Source organism: Sciurus vulgaris (genome assembly GCF_902686455.1).
Source record: "Sciurus vulgaris genome assembly, chromosome: 13".
Taxonomy (NCBI): domain Eukaryota; kingdom Metazoa; phylum Chordata; class Mammalia; order Rodentia; family Sciuridae; genus Sciurus; species Sciurus vulgaris.
The window spans coordinates 17517180-17535446 of NC_136474.1; the positions used below are offsets into that span (position 1 = coordinate 17517180).

An 18267-nucleotide genomic window follows, 5' to 3' on the forward strand; every position below is an offset into this window, starting at 1 on the left:
CTATAGTGTGCTACTTTAATTCTTTTGGATAAATACTAAAGTGGTATAGCAGGGTCATATGGTAGTTCCACTGCTAGTCTTTTGAAGAGCATGCATACTGATCTTCATGGTGATTCTACTAATTTACAATCCCACCAACAGTGTAAAATGTTCCTTTTTTCCTCACATCCTCACTAGCATTTAGTTATTGTTGTTGTTTTTTTGATGTTGTTTTGTTTGTTTGTTTTGTATTTTTAATGACTGCTATTCTGACTGGGGTGAGATCAAATCTCATCATAGTTTTGATTGGCATTTCCCTGATTACTAAAGATGTTGAATCCTACAATATGTACAATCAGAAAAATGTGAAATTATACTTCCTTGATGTATGATTTATCAAAGTGTATAAATGCATTCTATTGTCATGTACAATGGATTTAGAATAAATAAAAAAATTTTTAAAGATGTTTAACATTTTTTTCATACATCTGTTGCCCATTTGTATTTCTTCTTTGGAGAAATGTCTGTTTAGTTCACTTACCCATTTATTAATTGGATTATTTGTTTTTTTTAGTATTAGGCTTTTTGAGTTCTTTATATATTCTAGATACTAAACCTCTGTCAGAGGACTAGGTAGTGAAGAGCTTCTCCCATTCTATAGGCAGTCTCTACTTGCTTGTTTCCTTTGCTGTTGCAGAAGTTTTTTAATTTCATGCCAACTCATTTATTAATGCTTGGTATTATTTCCTGAGTTTTAAGTGTTATATTGGGGAAGTCATTGCCTGTGCCTATATGTTAAGAGTGCTGACCCTATATTTTCTTCTAATAGTTACAGAGCTTATGGCCTAATTCCTAGGACTCTGATCCACTTTGAGTTGGATTTTGCGCAGAGTGAGAGATAAGGGTCTAGTTTCAATCCTCCATATGTGGAAATCCAGGATTCCCAGCTCCATTTGTTTAAAAGGCTGTGCTTACTCCAACACATATTTTTGGTATCTTTGTCAAAGATCACATAACAGAATCTGTGCAGTTTTGTCTGTCTTCATTTCTATTCCATTGGTCTACATGTCTGTTCTTATGCCAATATTTATGCCAATATCAATGTCCTCATTATTATAGCTCTGTAATACAATTTGAAGTGAGAAATTGTGATGCCTCCAGCATTGGATTGCTTGGGATTGGTTTGGTTATTCTGGGTCTTTTATTCTTCTGTGTGAATTTTCAGACTTATTTTTCTAGTTCTGTGAAGAATGTCATTGATAGCTTGCTGGAATTGCATTGACTCTTTAGATCACTTTTGGTAATATGACCATTTTAACAATACTAATTCTGCCTATCCAAGAACATAGGAGACCTTTCCATTTTCTCATCTTTTCGATTCCTTTCTTTGGTGTTCTACAGTTTCTATTGTAGAGATCTTTCACCTTCTCAACTCATTTAATTCTAGTTTGTTTCTGTTGTCATTGTTTTGTGCTATTGTAAACAGGATTCTTTTCTGAATTACTTTTTTTAGCAGACGTATTACTGGTGTACAGCAGAGCCATTGATTTTTGCATTGATTTTGTATTCTGCTACTTTGCTAGATTTGTTGCTGAATCAGCTCTAGACATCTTCTGATTAAGTTTTTTTGTGTTTTTTTTTTTTAATCTTCCAAGTACAGGATCATATCATCTGAAAATAGAGATATTTTGACTCTTTGTATCCCTTTTATTTCCTTCTCTTGCCTAATTGCTCTGGCTAAAATTGCAAGTACTTGAGCAGTGAGAGTGAAAGCTTATCTTGTTACTAATTTTAAAGAAAATGTTTTTAGTATGACATTGGTTTTGGATTTGTCATATATAACCTTAATAATGTTTAGATAAATTCCTTCTATCCCTAATTTCTTCAGTATTTTTAAGATGAAATGGGTGTTGAATTTTTTTTTATTGTAAACAAATGGGATACATATTGTTTCTCTGGTGTTGAATTTTTAAGAGACTTTTCTGCATCTATTGAGATGATGACAACTTTGTCTAATGTTATGTGATGAATCATGTTTATTGGTTTGCATATGTTGAACCATCCTTGAATCCCTGGAATGAAACCAATTTGATCATGGTGTTCAATCTGCTTACTGTGTTTTTGTATAAGAATTGATAACATTTTATTAGGTATTTCTGCATTTATGCTCATTTGAGATATTGGCCTGTAATTTTATTTCCTAATGAGTCTTTATCTGGTTTTGGTATCAGTGATATTGGCTTCATAGGATGAATTAGCAGTGTTCCCTCACTTTCTATTTAATGGAATAATTTGGTAAGTTTTGGAAAAAGTTCTTCTCTTAGAGTCTGGTAGAATTTGGTGTGGAATCCATCTGGTCCTGGACTTTTCTTTGTTATTATTACTGCTTCAATCTCTGCTTCTTAGCAGTCTGTCTTGTAGATCCTCTTGATTCAATTGTGGTAGGTTGTATGTGTCTACAAATTATCAATTTCTTTTATACTTTCCAATTTATTGAACTATTTCAAAGTAGTCCCCAGTGATCCTCTGGATTTCAGAATGCCTATGATGATATCTCCTTTAGCATTTCTAATGTTATGAATTTGTCTGTGGTCAGTCACCACAGACAGAACATCTCCTATGTCACACACGTCCACCAATGCCACCAAGCTGAATCATACCCTGAACCCACAGCCCACCAACCACCAGAACAACACTGACGTAGTGAAACAAGAGTTTGAGATGAAACTAGACTCTCTACTTCTGCTGGCACATGGGCTCTATCTAAGCTACAGGCCTCTGCAGTCAAGAAAGTCTACTGTAATGTTAGCAGCTGATCTAGGCAGGGGATGCCTGCTGGTGTCAGCTATGAGGGTCACAGCTGGCAAAGCCCAATTCTACTCCACTATCACTGGAGATGATGCAGCTCCTAATGGTGGGTGATGCCTTCCAGTGTTGCAGCAGACTCCAGAAGCTCATCTCCAATTTCTTTCCAGGTTCTTATCTCATGAATTCAAAAAACGAAATACAAAGAAGAGGAGGAATAAGTGTAAGAGTAGGATTTATTCAAGTGTGAATAGAAACAGAGGAGACCCGAGAGGGGCTGCCATCTGAGTATGCTGATCTAGGGGTTTATATAGTACTTGGGTCAATGCCATTGGTCCAATTTATGTTGATCGTAATTTAGAAAGAACTAATGTCATTGACCAACCCTTGAGTCTGAACTTCTGTTCAGGTCTGCCCTGCTTCCATTTCCTCATTCTCACCTGCAATCCCAGCATCCCAGGGAGTCAGGAGTTGCAGATGGTAGATGCTCAGCAGTTCAGAGCTAAGGCACTGTGTAGAGAGAGTGTCCACATTGGGCCCAGGCTGGGCTGACAGGGTGACAGGTCAGGGTCCTGGCTTACCTGGCCCCTGGTTTCTTGTACCTCAGGCCCGAGCCAGCCTGGCAGACTCCATATGGCCAGGCCATGCTCCAGTCCACCAGGGACACTGCTCCATCCTTCTGGGATAAGGGCTTGGCTACCATCTAAAACTCAGGTAGACTCAGCCCAAGCGGCTACAAGCAGTCACACATGATGCTAGCTAGAAAAGAAACCGAGTAGAAAGAACAGGGCAATGTCTCTAGAATGGGGCCATGTCTGTAGAAAGGGGCCATGACTGTACAATGGGGCCATGTCTGTAGAATGGGGCTATGTCTGTAGAACAGGGCCATGTCTGTAGAACGGGGCTATGTCTGTGGAATAGTGCTATGTCTGTAGAATAGGCAATGTCTGTATATTGGGGCCATGTCTGTAGAACGGGACCATGTCTATAGAATGGGACCATGTCTATAGAACGGGGCCAAGTCTGTAGAACAGGCCATGTCTGTAGCATGGGCTATGTCTCTGGAATGGAGCCATGTCTGTAGAATGGGGCCATGTCTGTAGAACGGGCCATGTCTGAAGAATGGGCTATGTCTCTGAAATGGGGCTATGTCTGTAGAACGGGGCTATGTCTGTAGAACGGGGCCATGTCTATAGAATGCGCTATGTCTGTAGAATGGGGCTATTTCTGTAGAATGCGATCATGTCTGTAGAATGGGCTATGTCTCTAGAATGGGGCCATTTCTGTAGAACAGGGCTATGTCTGTAGAATAGGGCTATTTCTGAGGAACGGGGTCATGTCTCTAGAATGGGGCTATGTCTGTAGAATAGGGCTATTTCTGAGGAACAGGATCATGTCTCTAGAACAGGGCTATGTCTGTAGAATAGGGCCATGTCTGTAGAATGGGGCCATGTCTGTAGAACGGGGCCATGTCTGTAGAATAGGGCCATGTCTGTAGAATAGGGCCATGTCAATAGAATAGGCAATGTCTGTATATTGGGGCCATGTCTGTAGAACGGGACCATGTCTATAGAATGGGACCATGTCTATAGAACGGGGCCAAGTTTGTAGAACAGGCCATGTCTGTAGCATGGGCTATGTCTCTGAAATGGGGCTATGTCTGTAGAATGGGGCTATGTCTGTAGAACGGGGCCATGTCTATAGAATGCGCTATGTCTGTAGAATGGGGCTATTTCTGTAGAATGCGATCATGTCTGTAGAATGGGCTATGTCTCTAGAATGGGGCCTTTTCTGTAGAACAGGGCTATGTCTGTAGAATAGGGCTATTTCTGAGGAACGGGGTCATGTCTCTAGAATGGGGCTATGTCTGTAGAATAGGGCTATTTCTGAGGAACAGGATCATGTCTCTAGAACAGGGCTATGTCTGTAGAATAGGGCCATGTCTGTAGAATGGGGCCATGTCTGTAGAACGGGGCCATGTCTGTAGAATAGGGCCATGTCTATAGAAGAGGGCCATGTCTGTAGAATGGGGCCATGTCTGTAGAACGGGGCTATGTCTGTAGAATGGGGCCATGTCTGGTATGGACTGACCCCAAGGCTTCTCTGTGGGCAGGCCTAGACGGACTTTTGTTTCTGTCCAGTATTAGGTGTCACCAACCCTGTTTTAAGATTCAAGAACAAAGTTTTTTGCTTACTATTCGATCCTACCCCCAGTAAATAAGGTCTCATATCACCCTGTGTTGCCTGAGGTCAGGATAGTGCTGGTGAAGACAGACCCTTGGCCACCAAGGCTGACACTAAGTCAGGTCATGCTTAATGCTCACATCAGGAGAAACTGCTTGGTCTCAGGAGAACACCAGGGCCCTGCTGCAGCTGGCCATAAGCAGGCCTAGATGAGTCCATCCCACTGGGCATGCTGATCTCTCTTCAGCACATAGAAATTCTGGAACCCTGTCCGTGTGCAGTGACCTGGCAGCAGCTGAGCTGGGACATGGGTGGTGGAGACAGTGCCTTGGCTGACAACGGTAAGCTGGGTTGCACCTGAGTCTCGTAGCTGCACAGTACCAGGAGGAGGGTAGGTGTGCCTCAGGCCCACTCCAAGACTGGCACTGATGTGGGCCCAAATATGTACCTGGTGCTGGATGGTCTTTGGGCTCCACCTGTGGGCTCTAGAGTCTGCCTCACTGACGCACAGTCTCTACCTGACGCTGGATGGTCTCTGGGCTCCACCCGTGGGCTCTGGCCGGAGTATGGGGCCTTCAGTTTCTACTGGGTGCTGGGTCTTGCTGTGTGGGCCTGGCATTGAGCTCCAAGATAAATCCTTGTGCAAACTCCTATGCCCTGCTCTCCATGAGTGGAGTCTGGCTCCCCACTCTGCCGTACAATGTTGGAGCAGAGGTGATGGGTCAGCCACCAGGCCTAGCAGAGTTCCACTGGCCTGGAGGTAGGGGCTGTGGGCTCTGCCCAGCACTGGGTTTCATCACCCTGGGCCTGGCACTAGGTCTCGACTCTAAGACATGGACTCAATTTTCTCTGCCACCAAGTGAGGGGGAACTACATCCATTCTGGTTCGCTTACAATTTGGGGTGGGGCGACATGGACAGCTCTTTCCTTCCTGCCTTCTTCAATATGTCTTTCTGTTTTGTGACACTAAAAGCAGGCACTCTGGTCTTTCGCCTGATGTCCTTGGTTCCTGTGAAGGTGTGGTGGTGCGTGAACAGAAGTCCAACTTGGTGTCTCTGTGGGGAGATGATGGTCAGAGGATCTCGGCTGCCATCTTGCTTCTTAGCCAGGAACGATGTTTTCGTCAAGTCTGAGAAGTTTCTACCCACGTTCCTTTGAAACTTATTCTGCCTGTTTCTCTTTCTCCTTTCCCTGTTGGGCGTTCTTTGTTCGTTTTTCTTTATTTTCTCAGTTCTTTGGATTGAATAATTACAAATTTCTCTTTGAGTTCACAGATCCTTTCTTCTGCGAGTTAATATCTACAGCTGAGCCTCTCTAATAAATGTTTGATTGGGGTTCTGCATTTTCCAACTCCAGAATATCCTTTTGGTTCTTTTTAATACTTCCTCTTTATTGAATTATTTGATGAGACATTGTCTTCAGACCTCCTTTATTTCTTTAATCATGTGTCCTTTAGTCCTTTGAACCTATTTACAATGACCACTTTGAAGTCTTGTCTGTTAAATATGATATCTGGTCCTTCTCAAACTATGTCTGCTGCCTGCTTTTATGTCACACTTTTATGACCCACGCTGTTTCTTTGAATGTCTTGTAATTTTTTTGAAAAATCGCCATCTTAGATAATAAGGCAACTCTGGACATGAGTTCCCCTCCCCCTTCCCGAGGGCTCGCCTGTCGCTTGCTGTTTCTGCCTCAGTCAGGTCCTGGACGGTGTGGATGCAGTCCAGTCCCCTCTGGTGTCGTCCCTGAGGGCGAGTCTGGCGGTCACACACATTCACCCCGTAGTGTCTGGGCTTCTCAGGGTTTTGACTGCCAGTGTCCCTGATTTTTATTTGAAGTCGCCTGCTTCACTCGGGCCCCCGCCCATCCCCTCAGGCTCCGGTTAGCTGTTTTTGACAGGGCTCAGAGGCGGTCAGGGATGGCTCTGCAGCCTGATCCAGTTACATTCTGGTGGGGTCGTTCCCAAGGCCAGCTTTTGAAGATTTCTTCTTAGCTGTGGCTTTCCCAGGTTCTCCCTGGCAACTAGTTGGCCTGTGACTTAGCTCGTGGCCCTGAATTGAGAAGATCGTTGCTTTCAAGAGTTTTCACACATGCGTTTCCCCCACACTCTTTCAGATGAAGTCCCACTCCTCCTTGGGAGTCCTTGGGTGACCTCCTTCTCAAGGACTTCGTGTCCATTGGGGATAACTGAGATACCTGAGGTCGCCAAGCCCTCCAGAGAGCCCCCTCCCTTCTGACACCAGCTGCAAGTCTGAGGAGCTCCTGAAACCAATCTGCTTTGATCATTTGCTAGGAAGACCCCCAATGAGTGGCTGCATTTGGGGACACAGCTTACAGAAAGGAAACAGATTAAAACCAGCCAAGGGAGGAAAAGCACAGGACAGACCCTGGGCAAGTACCAAAGGGGAAGCCAGGACAATGTGACAATACACATAGAGAACACCAGCCTCGGGGACCAGCTGAGCCTCCGTGTGCAGGGTGCTTTGGGGACTTCACTACAGAGGCTCAACTGATTGCCCCTGTAGGTGCCCTCCGTATCCTGCACCCCCAGACATCCCCCGCACCCCATCCTCAACTGCATTGCTGGCCTTTCTGTTGTGAGTAGCCCCTGCTCAGATGTGGCCAGTCTCCATCCAAAATCACATCTCTAGACCATCCAGGGTGACCCAAGTCCCCAGGTAAACAGCAACCCCCATGAGGCATGAAATTCCAAGAAATGGAGGTCAAAGGTCAGGCAAATTTTGGAGCAAGATTGTGTACTGCGCAGACCGCCTCTTCCCTGGGCAAACTCTCTGGGCTGCTACTCTGGGTCCTGGGCAGGGTGGTAGCCTCTGGTCTTGCCAACTCACCTCTCCCCAGCAAGCCAGGGTAAAGATGATTGGGAATCCTGTGTCCCTGACCTACTGGACCTGGTTACAGCCTCCATAGAGGTGAGGACTCTGTAGAGGGCTGCACTCATCTTCGATTTAGAGGAGATGAGAAATTCTGGTGATCTAACCCTCCCCGTCAGATAGAGACCCTTGACAGGAAGCCAAGAACAGAATGAGCCCCATCTGCTTGGCCACACTCACCTGGGCTGGAGCATGCACCAGGCTGAGCTGCAGAAACTTCCAGAAAGACAGGGAGCTGGTCAAGTTTCAAATGCCATAGATTCTTACTGCTTTTACCAAGTTCTATTAGGTGTTCTTGCATCAATGTTTCTTCATTTGCTATGTCCTGACAACTTCCAGAAACTTTAAATGCCTTTAAAAAATAGTTCTCACCAGCTTTACCTGTTTCACTGTAAAAGTCTCTTCACACTGCCATCCCACCTTTTCCTGGAATTTTATTTATTTATTTATTTATTTATTTTTGGTACCAGGGATTGAACCCAGAGGTGCTTAACCACTGAACCACATCTCCAGCCATTTTTATTTTTATTTAGAGACAAGGTGTCACTGAGTTGCTTAGGGCCTTCCTAAGTTGCTGAGACTGGCTTTGACCTTGCAATACCCCTGCCTCAGCCTCCAGAGCCGCTGGGATTATAGGCATACACCACCACGCCCAGCTTTTCCTAGACTTTTAACATCATACTCCAGGTAAGTGGTCACAGAATCTGAAGAAAAAGGCTCTGGATTGTGACACAGTCTCTTCTCTGACTTTTGAAAAAGAAAGACATAGTACTGAAGTCCAAGTGGACTATCCCATCATTCTTTCTCTCTCTCCCCCTCCCTCCCCATCCCTCCCTCCGTCCCTCCAGCTGCACCAGCTGCACCAGTCAAGCAGCACCAGCTGCACCAGTCAAGCAGCACCAAGTAGATGAAGACCACCACTCACTTCTCCTGGCAGCTGCTAAAAACACCCCCGGGCTCATCTGCACTATTCAAGGAAAGTCATAGTCTGTTTTGTGTTGCTATAACAAAATAACTGACACTGGGAACTATATATAAAAAAGAGGTTTATTTGACTCACCATTCTGGTGGCTGAAAAATTCAAACAACATGGCACCAGCATGGGGCAAGATTCCTGTGGCTGTATCCCATGGCAGGAGCACTTGAAAGAGACAGAGGTCACACGACAAGAGAAGAAGCAAGAGTCCAGTGAGGGGTCAGGACTCAAGCACCTCCCACTAGGCCCCGCCTCCTAACGGTCCTACCGCTTTCCGTGTGACCAGCTTGGGGAGCCAGCATCTAACACGAGCCCCCTTGGGGACAAACCATTCCATGGAGCAAACCTGCACTGTAATAAGGCCAAAAGTGGAACCATTTCCTGAGGGAACATATTCATCCAGAATTTTCTTTATCCATCTAAGGCAGTCAATGACCAGAATGGTAGCCTAGTAATGGCTTCTTTCTATGAATAATGTTTCAAAATTCATTAAATAAAATATATAGAATTATAAAGGAAACCAATTACCCAAAAAAAGTTGTCTAAATATTTATTAGATTTGATATACTAAAAATATGCTGGTTTTTTTGTTTGTTCGTTTGTTTTTGTTTCTTATAGTACTGGTGATCAAACCCAGGGCCTCCTGCATGCTAGACAAGAGCTCTACCACTGAAATATGCCCCAATCCCTTCTTTCCCAAATTCTATTTTGAGAAAGGGCCTTATAAGTTGACACACTGGCCCCAAACCTGCGATCCCCCTGCCTCAGCCTCTTGAGTAACTAGTCCACACCACCACACCCTGCAAAGATATGCTTCTTTATAAACATGTGAAATAACAAAAAGGAATGGGAGTCTAATAACTACCAGAATAATAAGCAACGCATAAGTGGCTTCTCTGTATTAAAAAAACAACTATAACTTGATATAAAAATGTCTGGAATTCATGTTGGTAACAAAGTCACAGGTACAGCTGATACTACTATGGTGTTGGCTAATTTGAATGGGAAGAAATGCTGTTTTGGTTCAAGGTTGGGGAAAATGGAGATGTATTCTTCCCCATCTAAGTTCACCACCCCTACGGTTCGGCCAAGCAGCTTGGAACAGAGCGCCCTCCAGCCCCTGGGCTCAGGAGCAGATGCTGGCTCCGAGAGTATTGAAGGCTGTGTCCCACGGAGCCACCAGCTTGCAGTGCTGTCCCTAGGGTAAGAACCCACAAGGCAGATGAAAGGCTCCAGGCTTTCTCTGGAGAGGAGGCAAGCGCCAGAGTGCAGAGGTGACTTTCCTGGCCCTCGGCTATAGTTTGGGTAAGTGTGCCCCAAGGCCCATGTGCTGAAAGCCTGGTGGCCAGCCCATGGTGACTGGGGAGTTGGTGAACCTTTAGGAGGTGGTTCTCAGTGGGAGGAAGTTAGGTCATTGGGGGTGCCCACTTGAAGGGGATCTTGGACCCCAGCCCCTTCCCATCTCTCTCTTTGCTTACCAGCTACCATGAAGTGAGCAGCTTTGGTCCACCACCTACTCTCCTCCATGTTGTTCTGTCCAGACACAGGCCACAAAGCAACAGGACCAAGCAACCATGGAACCATGAGCCAAAACAAACCCTTTCTCTTTATAAGTTGTTTACTTCAGGTGTTTTGTTACAGTAATGGAAAGCTGACTAACATACCTCGAAACCTCCAGAAATGTCTCAGGGCTTCCTCGTTTAATGCTACCGAGGTATGCTTTCCTTTTCTACATGCTTCCATATCTGACAACAGAAGGAGAACTTATATAGGGATTCCGCGCTCCTGTGTACCCTCTGTTTCCTAAAAGCTATCACAAAGCAGCAGTTACAGGCCAGATAAGTTCCAGAACCCAGAATGTATGCACAAATACACATATCCGTTCATGGGAGGCAATGACTCACAAGCCCAGGCAACCAGGCAGAGAAAGTGATATTTCAAAGGAAAATAAGCAACTAAACACTCAGAAATTATTGACACAATTACCTTTGTTATTTTCCTTAGGGTACTTAAAATGACTCTTCTGGCTTTTAAGCAAACTTGGCAGTCAAAAAGCTGCAGAGGCCCAGAGGTGTGGTGGCACACCACCTGTAATCCCAGTGGCTCAGGGGGCTGAGGCAGGAGGATCATGAGTTCAAAACCAGCCTCAGCAAGGGTGAGGTGCTAAGCAACTCAGTGAGACCCTGTCTCTAAATAAAATACAAAATAGGGCTGGGGATGTGGCTCAGTGGTGGTATGCCCCTGAGTTCAATCCCCAGTACCACTCCCCCGAAAAAAGCTCCAGAGTCCCTGAACTTGCGATATAGTCACAGAAAATTAAAACATCAGGGGAAAGTCCAAGTTAACAAAAGGTGGATTATTGGCAGTACAATAGCCAGCAGGACACCAAATATCAAGGAAATTAAACTAATTTTATTTGTCCCACCCAATAGTTGTTTTTAATGAAGTTTTTAGTAAGAAATAAGAAATCCAGAGACCTGGGTCCTCGGGCTACATTTCTTCATCAGCCTCCTTCAGCCTCATAGATCTCTTCTACAACCACCTCTCAGCATCCAGCAAACTTTAACTCAAAAGCTCCTTTCAACCCCACCCCTTGGGAACCTGGGTCTTTAGGGTATAGTGGGGAAAAAAAAAATCTCGATTTTCAACCCAGCTGCGGGGCTGCTGTGCTGCCCCTAGGGTGCCCTCCACTGGCCACAAGTGGGAGGAGGCGACATCAGAACAAAATGGTCTTCCTCCAAGGGGCAAGGCTCGGGAATGATATGGCTATATCGTGAGCGTGTGCACATATGTAACGACAAATCCCACCACAATGACCAAATATAAAGTTCCAAAAAAATGTTATGAAAAAAATTCCAGGAATAAAAATCAGAGGTAAAACACACACACACACACACACACACACACACACACACACAATAAGGCAAAATTGTTAGTTGTTCTTCGTTTTTTCTCAGTCCTTTGGGTCTCTGCCAATGAAATAAAAGACAGTAACGTCAACAGTTGGGAAGCACCAAAGTCACGCTCTAAACACCTTTTAAAAGTAAACAGAAAGAATAAAGAACTACAACTCAACAGCAACCAAACGACCTGATTAAGAAATGAGCAAAGGACTTGAATCGACATTTCTCTTAAGGTGATGAGTAGCCAGAACACAGATGAAAAGATGTTCAACATCACTGGTGGATCCATCAGGGAAATGCAGATCAAATCAGGCGTCTTACCTCTTAGGATCACTACAACCCAAAACCAACAGGGCAAAACAACGAAACAGAGAACAACACGTCATCAAGGATGTGAAGAAACTGGAAGCTTCCTTGGTGAGAGGATAAAGTGGCTGGTCTGGGGTCCCAGCTCAGCGGTGGAGCACTTGCCTTGAACGTGTGAAGCACGGGGTTCCATCCTCAGCACCACGTTAAAAAGAAATGTATAAATAAAATAAATGAAGTTATTGTGTCCATCTACAACTAAAAACATTTTAAAAAATAAATAAAGTGGTGTAGACATGAGGTATCAGGTCCAAGGCTTAGCATCTATGCATCCATTTTAAATCCTTACCATAAGCTGCTTTCCCGCCCTAGAGGGATACTTGCAGAGAAAACAGGAGTTAAAAGGTAACCTCCCCTTCCCACCCCTCATTAACCACCCCAGGAAGATCCCCTTACTTGCCCTGTCCTGTCAGCCCATCCTAAGTTCTATGCAAGTGCTCACACGAGCTCATGTGACCTTACGCAAGCCGTCCAAACCGCACCATAAAATACCCAAGAGCTAAGTCCTTCCTGCCTCTCTCCCTTTTTCCCAAGGGATGGCCTTTGTCAGACCCTGACTGGCAAATAAATCTTTCTATGTGCAATCTCTTCCCTGGTTCCTGCATTGCTGGCCTGTGTCGCATTTTCCTTGCATGAGGGAAAAGAGCAAACACAGTGTTTCTCCAAAAAATCAGTATATTTATGTTTGCTGTGCAACTCATTTCCGGAACTTTTTCATCTTGCACAACAGAAACCCTGTGCCCATCAACAACTCCCCATTTCCCTTCCCTGTGCAACCACCATCCTACTGTCTCTGCAAATTCCACTGTTTTAGATGTTCACTACTCGTGTAGTGAAATATCCTTGCGGTTCATCTGCAGCATGTGTCAGAATTTCCTTCCTTTTTAAGATGGAATGCACCCGACGTGCAGACTGCATTTTGCATTGATGGACACTTGGTTTGCTTTCATGCTTTGGCTCTGGAATGATGCTGTTATGAACTCGGGAATACGGATCCCTCACCAAGACCTTGCCTTCAACTCTTATGGCTACAGACCCAGAAGTGGACTTGCTGGATCATCCCCCCTAAAAGTCATCTAGTACCCCGCAGCCCCCACACTCCCATTCTCTCTCCCCTGAGGAGGGCAACTGAATTGAACCAGCGGGCCCTTGAGATCCATCCTGTGTGGCTTGCGTGGGCATGAGCACGTTAGTAAGCGTGCATGCCTTTCTCCTGTTCACTGATTCCAGATCATCTGGACAAAGACCCAGACCTTTAGAGAGGAAGGAGGAAGTCTCCTGGCCTCTACACCTGCATCCCCACAGAAGGGCAGCCCATTTCCCGACGGAGAGGGAGAGGTACCCTCCCATACTCCAGCTGTCTGGGTGGTAGGTGAGTCCAGGAGGAGACAGCCCTTTGCATAAAGCCCATGTGGCCTGGGTTTCAAAGTCCCTCGAACAAACCTGGAGGGAGATGTGGAGAAGCAGACAGAAAGTCACCTCCATACTGACAGGAGAGACTCCAGCATACTTTTCCATTGAATTACTTTGTAATTTTTTCCAACATGCACCCTAAAAGGGGGACCTTAACTGTCCCTTTCAAGGTGGCGTATGCGACACTGTGAGAACCGACTATTTTCTGTCTACAATAACATCACAATATGAGACATGCATAGAAATGGCTTTTCATCTGATAACGAGGAAAAGATCCCAACACAGCTTAAATCAAAGCTAACACATCACTTTCCTGGCAGTTAATTGGATCGTTTTATTAAAGTAGATTTGCTTAAATCAAGGGGAAAACATGTTCTCACTGACCACTGAAATTAAGGCAAAGGTGCTGGTAAGAAGTCACCGTGGATCATCGCCCTCCTCGTGAGCACACAAGGCTGGGCGGCACCCCGCAGGGGAGGCTGCGGCTCCGCTGGCCCAAGTCTCTCGTTGGCAAAGCCCCGCATCCAGCTGCTCGGGTTCTGCACACGCATGGCCCCCAGGGCCCTGGTGGCTCAGGGCGCAAGGCGTTGAGGTAGCTGTCTTTGCATTGTGCGGCAGCCCTGTGGGCGCTCTTGACCAGCCAGTGAACGCCCCATGCGGGAACCTCTGGTTTGGCTAGGAGTGCCCTCCTGCACCCCCAGTCTGCATTCTGCCCAGATTCTACGGCTTCAAATCCAGGGGGCTGCTTTCTTCATCCCTGGGTGGCTGAGGTTGTAACTGGCTGCTGAGTGTTAGGAAGGAATATCTCAGGCCACCTGCCATGCTGAAAGGAAGGGGAAAAGTGAGAGTCAGTCCCTGGGAATTCCACGTGCTGCCACCCTTCCAGGTACAGTCAGCTTGATCTGGAGGACTTTTCTCAGATCTCTGGGGGGGTCTTCCGTGAGTCTGTCGGTTTCTTGATGAGAATTTCTCTTCTTATTTACAAACCCTTGGGAAAAAAGGGAATCCAAACTAAACTTGTTTTTTAATCAGATAAACCACATTCCATTATCCTAAAACAGCACCGTGTCTGTCCCAAAATGCCTTTCGAAAGTCTGCTAGTAAATCTCAGCATCTTTTGGAGTACAACACTTTGAAGGCCCGAGTCAATGAACCCACCTGGCAGGGGAAGACAGATAACTTAGGTGACCTCTCTTTGGGGAAGATATAGGAATCAAATTCGGATCCTGGCCAGGTGAATTTTTATGACACATGCCCCCCTGCCAGGCGTTCACATGAGGAGTTATGTCATAAAAATAGAGAAGCAGGAGCTGGATAGCAGCCCGCGGTACAGCATTTATTTGCCTGCCATGCAGGAGGCCCTGGGTTTGCTCAGCAAGAGGGAGAGAGAGAGAGAGAAAGAGAGAGAGAGAGAGAGAGAGAGAGAGAGAGAAAGCAAAACCATAGAGGAACTGAGTGATAAGTAAAACTATTTTAGAAACTGTAATATAATACTTGCTGGCTTAAAATGAATCGGCTCTCTTTGCTCTTTGGTTTATGACATCAATCATATTAAAATGATGATTTTATTCATATTTATTTTAAAATGAGTTCATTTAAAAATGTCACTCACCAAATATTTAACCCTACAAAGTTTAACAGGGAGAAAATGTAGTCTCCACCCACGAACATGCCAATGTAGGCGACGGATACGTTCTGCAAGAAGAGAGAGGATCTGTCACTCCAAGTAAAGGATTGCGGGGGGAGCAGGTAGAACTGGCAGAATCTGAAGCCGGACATTCTGCTTTGCATGGAGTCTTGTCGACTGCAGATTTTCATGACCGTTCAATAGATGCATTTAAAAACATCACAAGTGGCTTTATAAAGAAATGAAGTAAAATATGATATAACAGAAAACTGCATTATTCTCTGCACCCCCTCCCTCTGAAGAGCTGAATTGTAATCAGTTTACCAGATCCCACCTTTTGATTGAGTGGTGAATTTTATTCATATTGACCCTAAAGTTGAACAAAGTAGAGGCATCTAAAAATTCCAAGCAGCACTGTGTCTGCTACATTCTAGGCGACCTCAGGCAGCTGACAGACAGGTCTAGGGTCAAGGAGACCTTTCCTCCCTCATGCAGGAGGTCCAGGGAATAAAAAAACAAAGAGCCTATGGAAGAGAATTCAGAGCACCCCCACCCTGTTCATCTGCACGGGTGTGGGTCCAGGTGCATATGCACACACAGTCACCCACATGACCCGCAATCACAACTGAGCAGGTTAAAAACTGTCCTTCCCAGGATCCCCTTCTTCCCAGGTCTTCCAGAAAACGAAACCGTAGATCGCAAGGTGATCACAGATGTCTGGATTTTTTTTCCTCCACTTCCTATTTCATTTCCCTGGTCGCCCCCAATGTAAAAGTGATCATTTGTGTCCCTTCCTAAATGGGCAGGCCCTCCCTGTCTGATGCATCGGGGATTCGGGGGAGTGCCCACCCAGAAGGGGCCACCCAGACCCGCTGCAGACAGCACGAGGAGCCTCCTCACTAGCAGCACAGCCACGCTCGGCTTCTGCCTGCAGTTGGGACTGGCTCCCCGCCGGGTTGCTCACCGCCAGGCCCCTCCACTCACCTTGATGGCGCCAACCACCGCTGTCGTCAGGGCCGAGTTGTAGTAGCTGCACAGGACCGTGGAGTACATCAGTAGGAACCTGAGTCCAAGAAACCAACAGCCGAGTGAGCGCCTGGCCACGCTGGGGGGCGACAGGTCGGGCAGAGTCAGCAGCGGCCCCCACACAAGAACTCTGAACGACAGGAGGGACAAGTATCTGTCCCACCCAGGCTGAGGACACCTCGTCATCCGACCTGTCACAAGAAAGTGGCCCAGCTGAGCACCAGCCTCACCCCCTCAGCTGGAGTCGCCCCCGTTCTCTCCAGGCAGCCCCGTTAGTGCTTCCACGTCACATGAAGGAGACTGTTTCGCCGCCTGAATCTTCCATGTGGCACTACATGACCAAGCGGTGTGGGCCCTCTGGGTGACTGAGAACCACCTGCTGCCCTTTCCACACACTGGGATGCCCAGCAGAGGTCCCCATTCCACCGGCCTGAGGGGGAGCCCCAGCCACAGGCCATATAAAGTTCCACAGGTGATTCTCCTGTGTGTGGCCAGCACCAAGGACATGGGCCTTAGGAGAGAAAATCAGCAGAGCTGGTGCTTCAGGCAAAGAAAACCAAAATTATAGACCCCCTGCCATGGCGCTCCTGCACCTGCTACCAAGGTCGATTCAAGCACTGAACGCTGAGTACTGGCACGCACTTATCAACAAAATGACTACTGGATTGTGACCAAGGGCCAGACAGGAAAACAAACACAGGGAAAAGGACATGGAATCCAGTCAGAGGTAAAGGAGTGAGTTGATTCTTATCAAGTACTGAAGGAAATCAGCCAGGACGGAAGTGGGGTGCAAAATTCCACCCACCCACGTCACATGGGATTCATACCAAATGTTGAAGGGATTCATATCAGAACTGGCTGAGTAGAAACTTGAAAAGTACACAGAATGCAGAAGACGTGTGGGGTTGTAAAGCTAAATCCTGGGTGGAAGGCATGAGCTTGGACCCGCCATTAACAGAGTGGGTACACCTGAGCAGGTAAGCGCTTCCTGCCGGTCTCAGGTGCCAGGCTCAGATCTCCAACTGTTACCAACAGAATCAGCATCACAGACCTCAACGCTGTGACCGCTCTTGGCCTGGAAGTATTTTCTACTAGGAATGGTGGAAGGAAAAAAAATAGAGATAAGTCCCATCAAAATTTACATTAGGTGGAGGGATCAGCTACGAACTTCAAGTCTGTAACCTTCAGAGTAATGTGTGTGCTGGTTATTAGGTAATCAAAACAATTTGACAAGTTCGAGGACTTGATGGTTTTAATTTGAAATATGTAACGGATATTAGACTTGCAATTTTAATTTGAAAGGACTAAGAGTCTGAGTAAACCTGGTCACAGCATTCAAATGTTTTCTTTATTCTTTTTAAAATTTATTTATTTATATGTGGTGCTGGGAATCAAACCCAGTGCCTCACACTAGGCAAGCGCTCTACCACATATAAATATATGAGTAAAATGAAGGTCTATCAACACCTAAAAAAATATATTTAAAAAAATGCTGATGGACGGGCTGGGGATATGGCTCACTGTCCCCAGCAGGACAAAAACAAAAAACTGATTGGCCACATTTATAAGTTTGCTTTATTAAAGTTTGCTTTACGCTGCCCAAGTGCGTAAAGAACCTATTAGCCTTGAGAGTCAGCCCTGGGGGTTGGAATTGTGGAAGAAAAATCAGCAGATCACAATTGTAAATGTGGTTTAAAACGTTTAAAATTGTTGAGCTCACTGAGTTGTGAATGGAAAGAATTCACAGTAAAATGTTTAGTAGATTTCAATCAGTTAAACTTGAGTTAATAAACCATGAATCAAATAATGGAAGTTGATGTCTTTACTGTTATACAAAAATTACTAGCTTTACAAGCAATGTATTGAGGTGATAAACTTGGAAGATAAAGAAAATCTGTTCTAAAATTGTTACAATTTAATGAATTCAATGGTAATTTAGAGAACTGTAATAATTTTTCTCATGCCTAAAATGAAAAGATGTGAAACTCAATGTGATGTCACTGAGCGTGGGCATGCCTTGGCCTTGAGAAGCTAATTCACAGCTCAGAGTCCAGAAAAATAAGAGATGTCCAGTCCTGGGAGTATAGGGCAGGCTGC

The 18267-nt window shown here is 45.5% G+C and overlaps 1 protein-coding gene across 7 annotated transcripts in view; it reads right to left on the reverse strand.

Moving 5' to 3' along the window:
- Positions 1-13826: 13826 nt before the first annotated feature.
- The window catches only part of SLC35D2 (solute carrier family 35 member D2), a 51930-nt gene continuing 47489 nt past the window's right edge, over positions 13827-18267 (reverse strand). For 4 of the 7 annotated variants that reach the window (XM_079108886.1, XM_079108884.1, XM_079108889.1 and 1 more), the window contains 3 exons: positions 16129-16300; positions 15130-15212; positions 13827-14340 (listed from right to left, as the gene is read on the reverse strand). In XM_079108886.1, the coding sequence (XP_078965012.1) occupies positions 14238-14340; positions 15130-15212; positions 16129-16300 (358 nt within the window). In that variant the 3' untranslated portion in view covers positions 13827-14237. The other 3 variants (XM_079108890.1, XM_079108885.1, XM_079108888.1) reach the window with 2 other exon arrangements.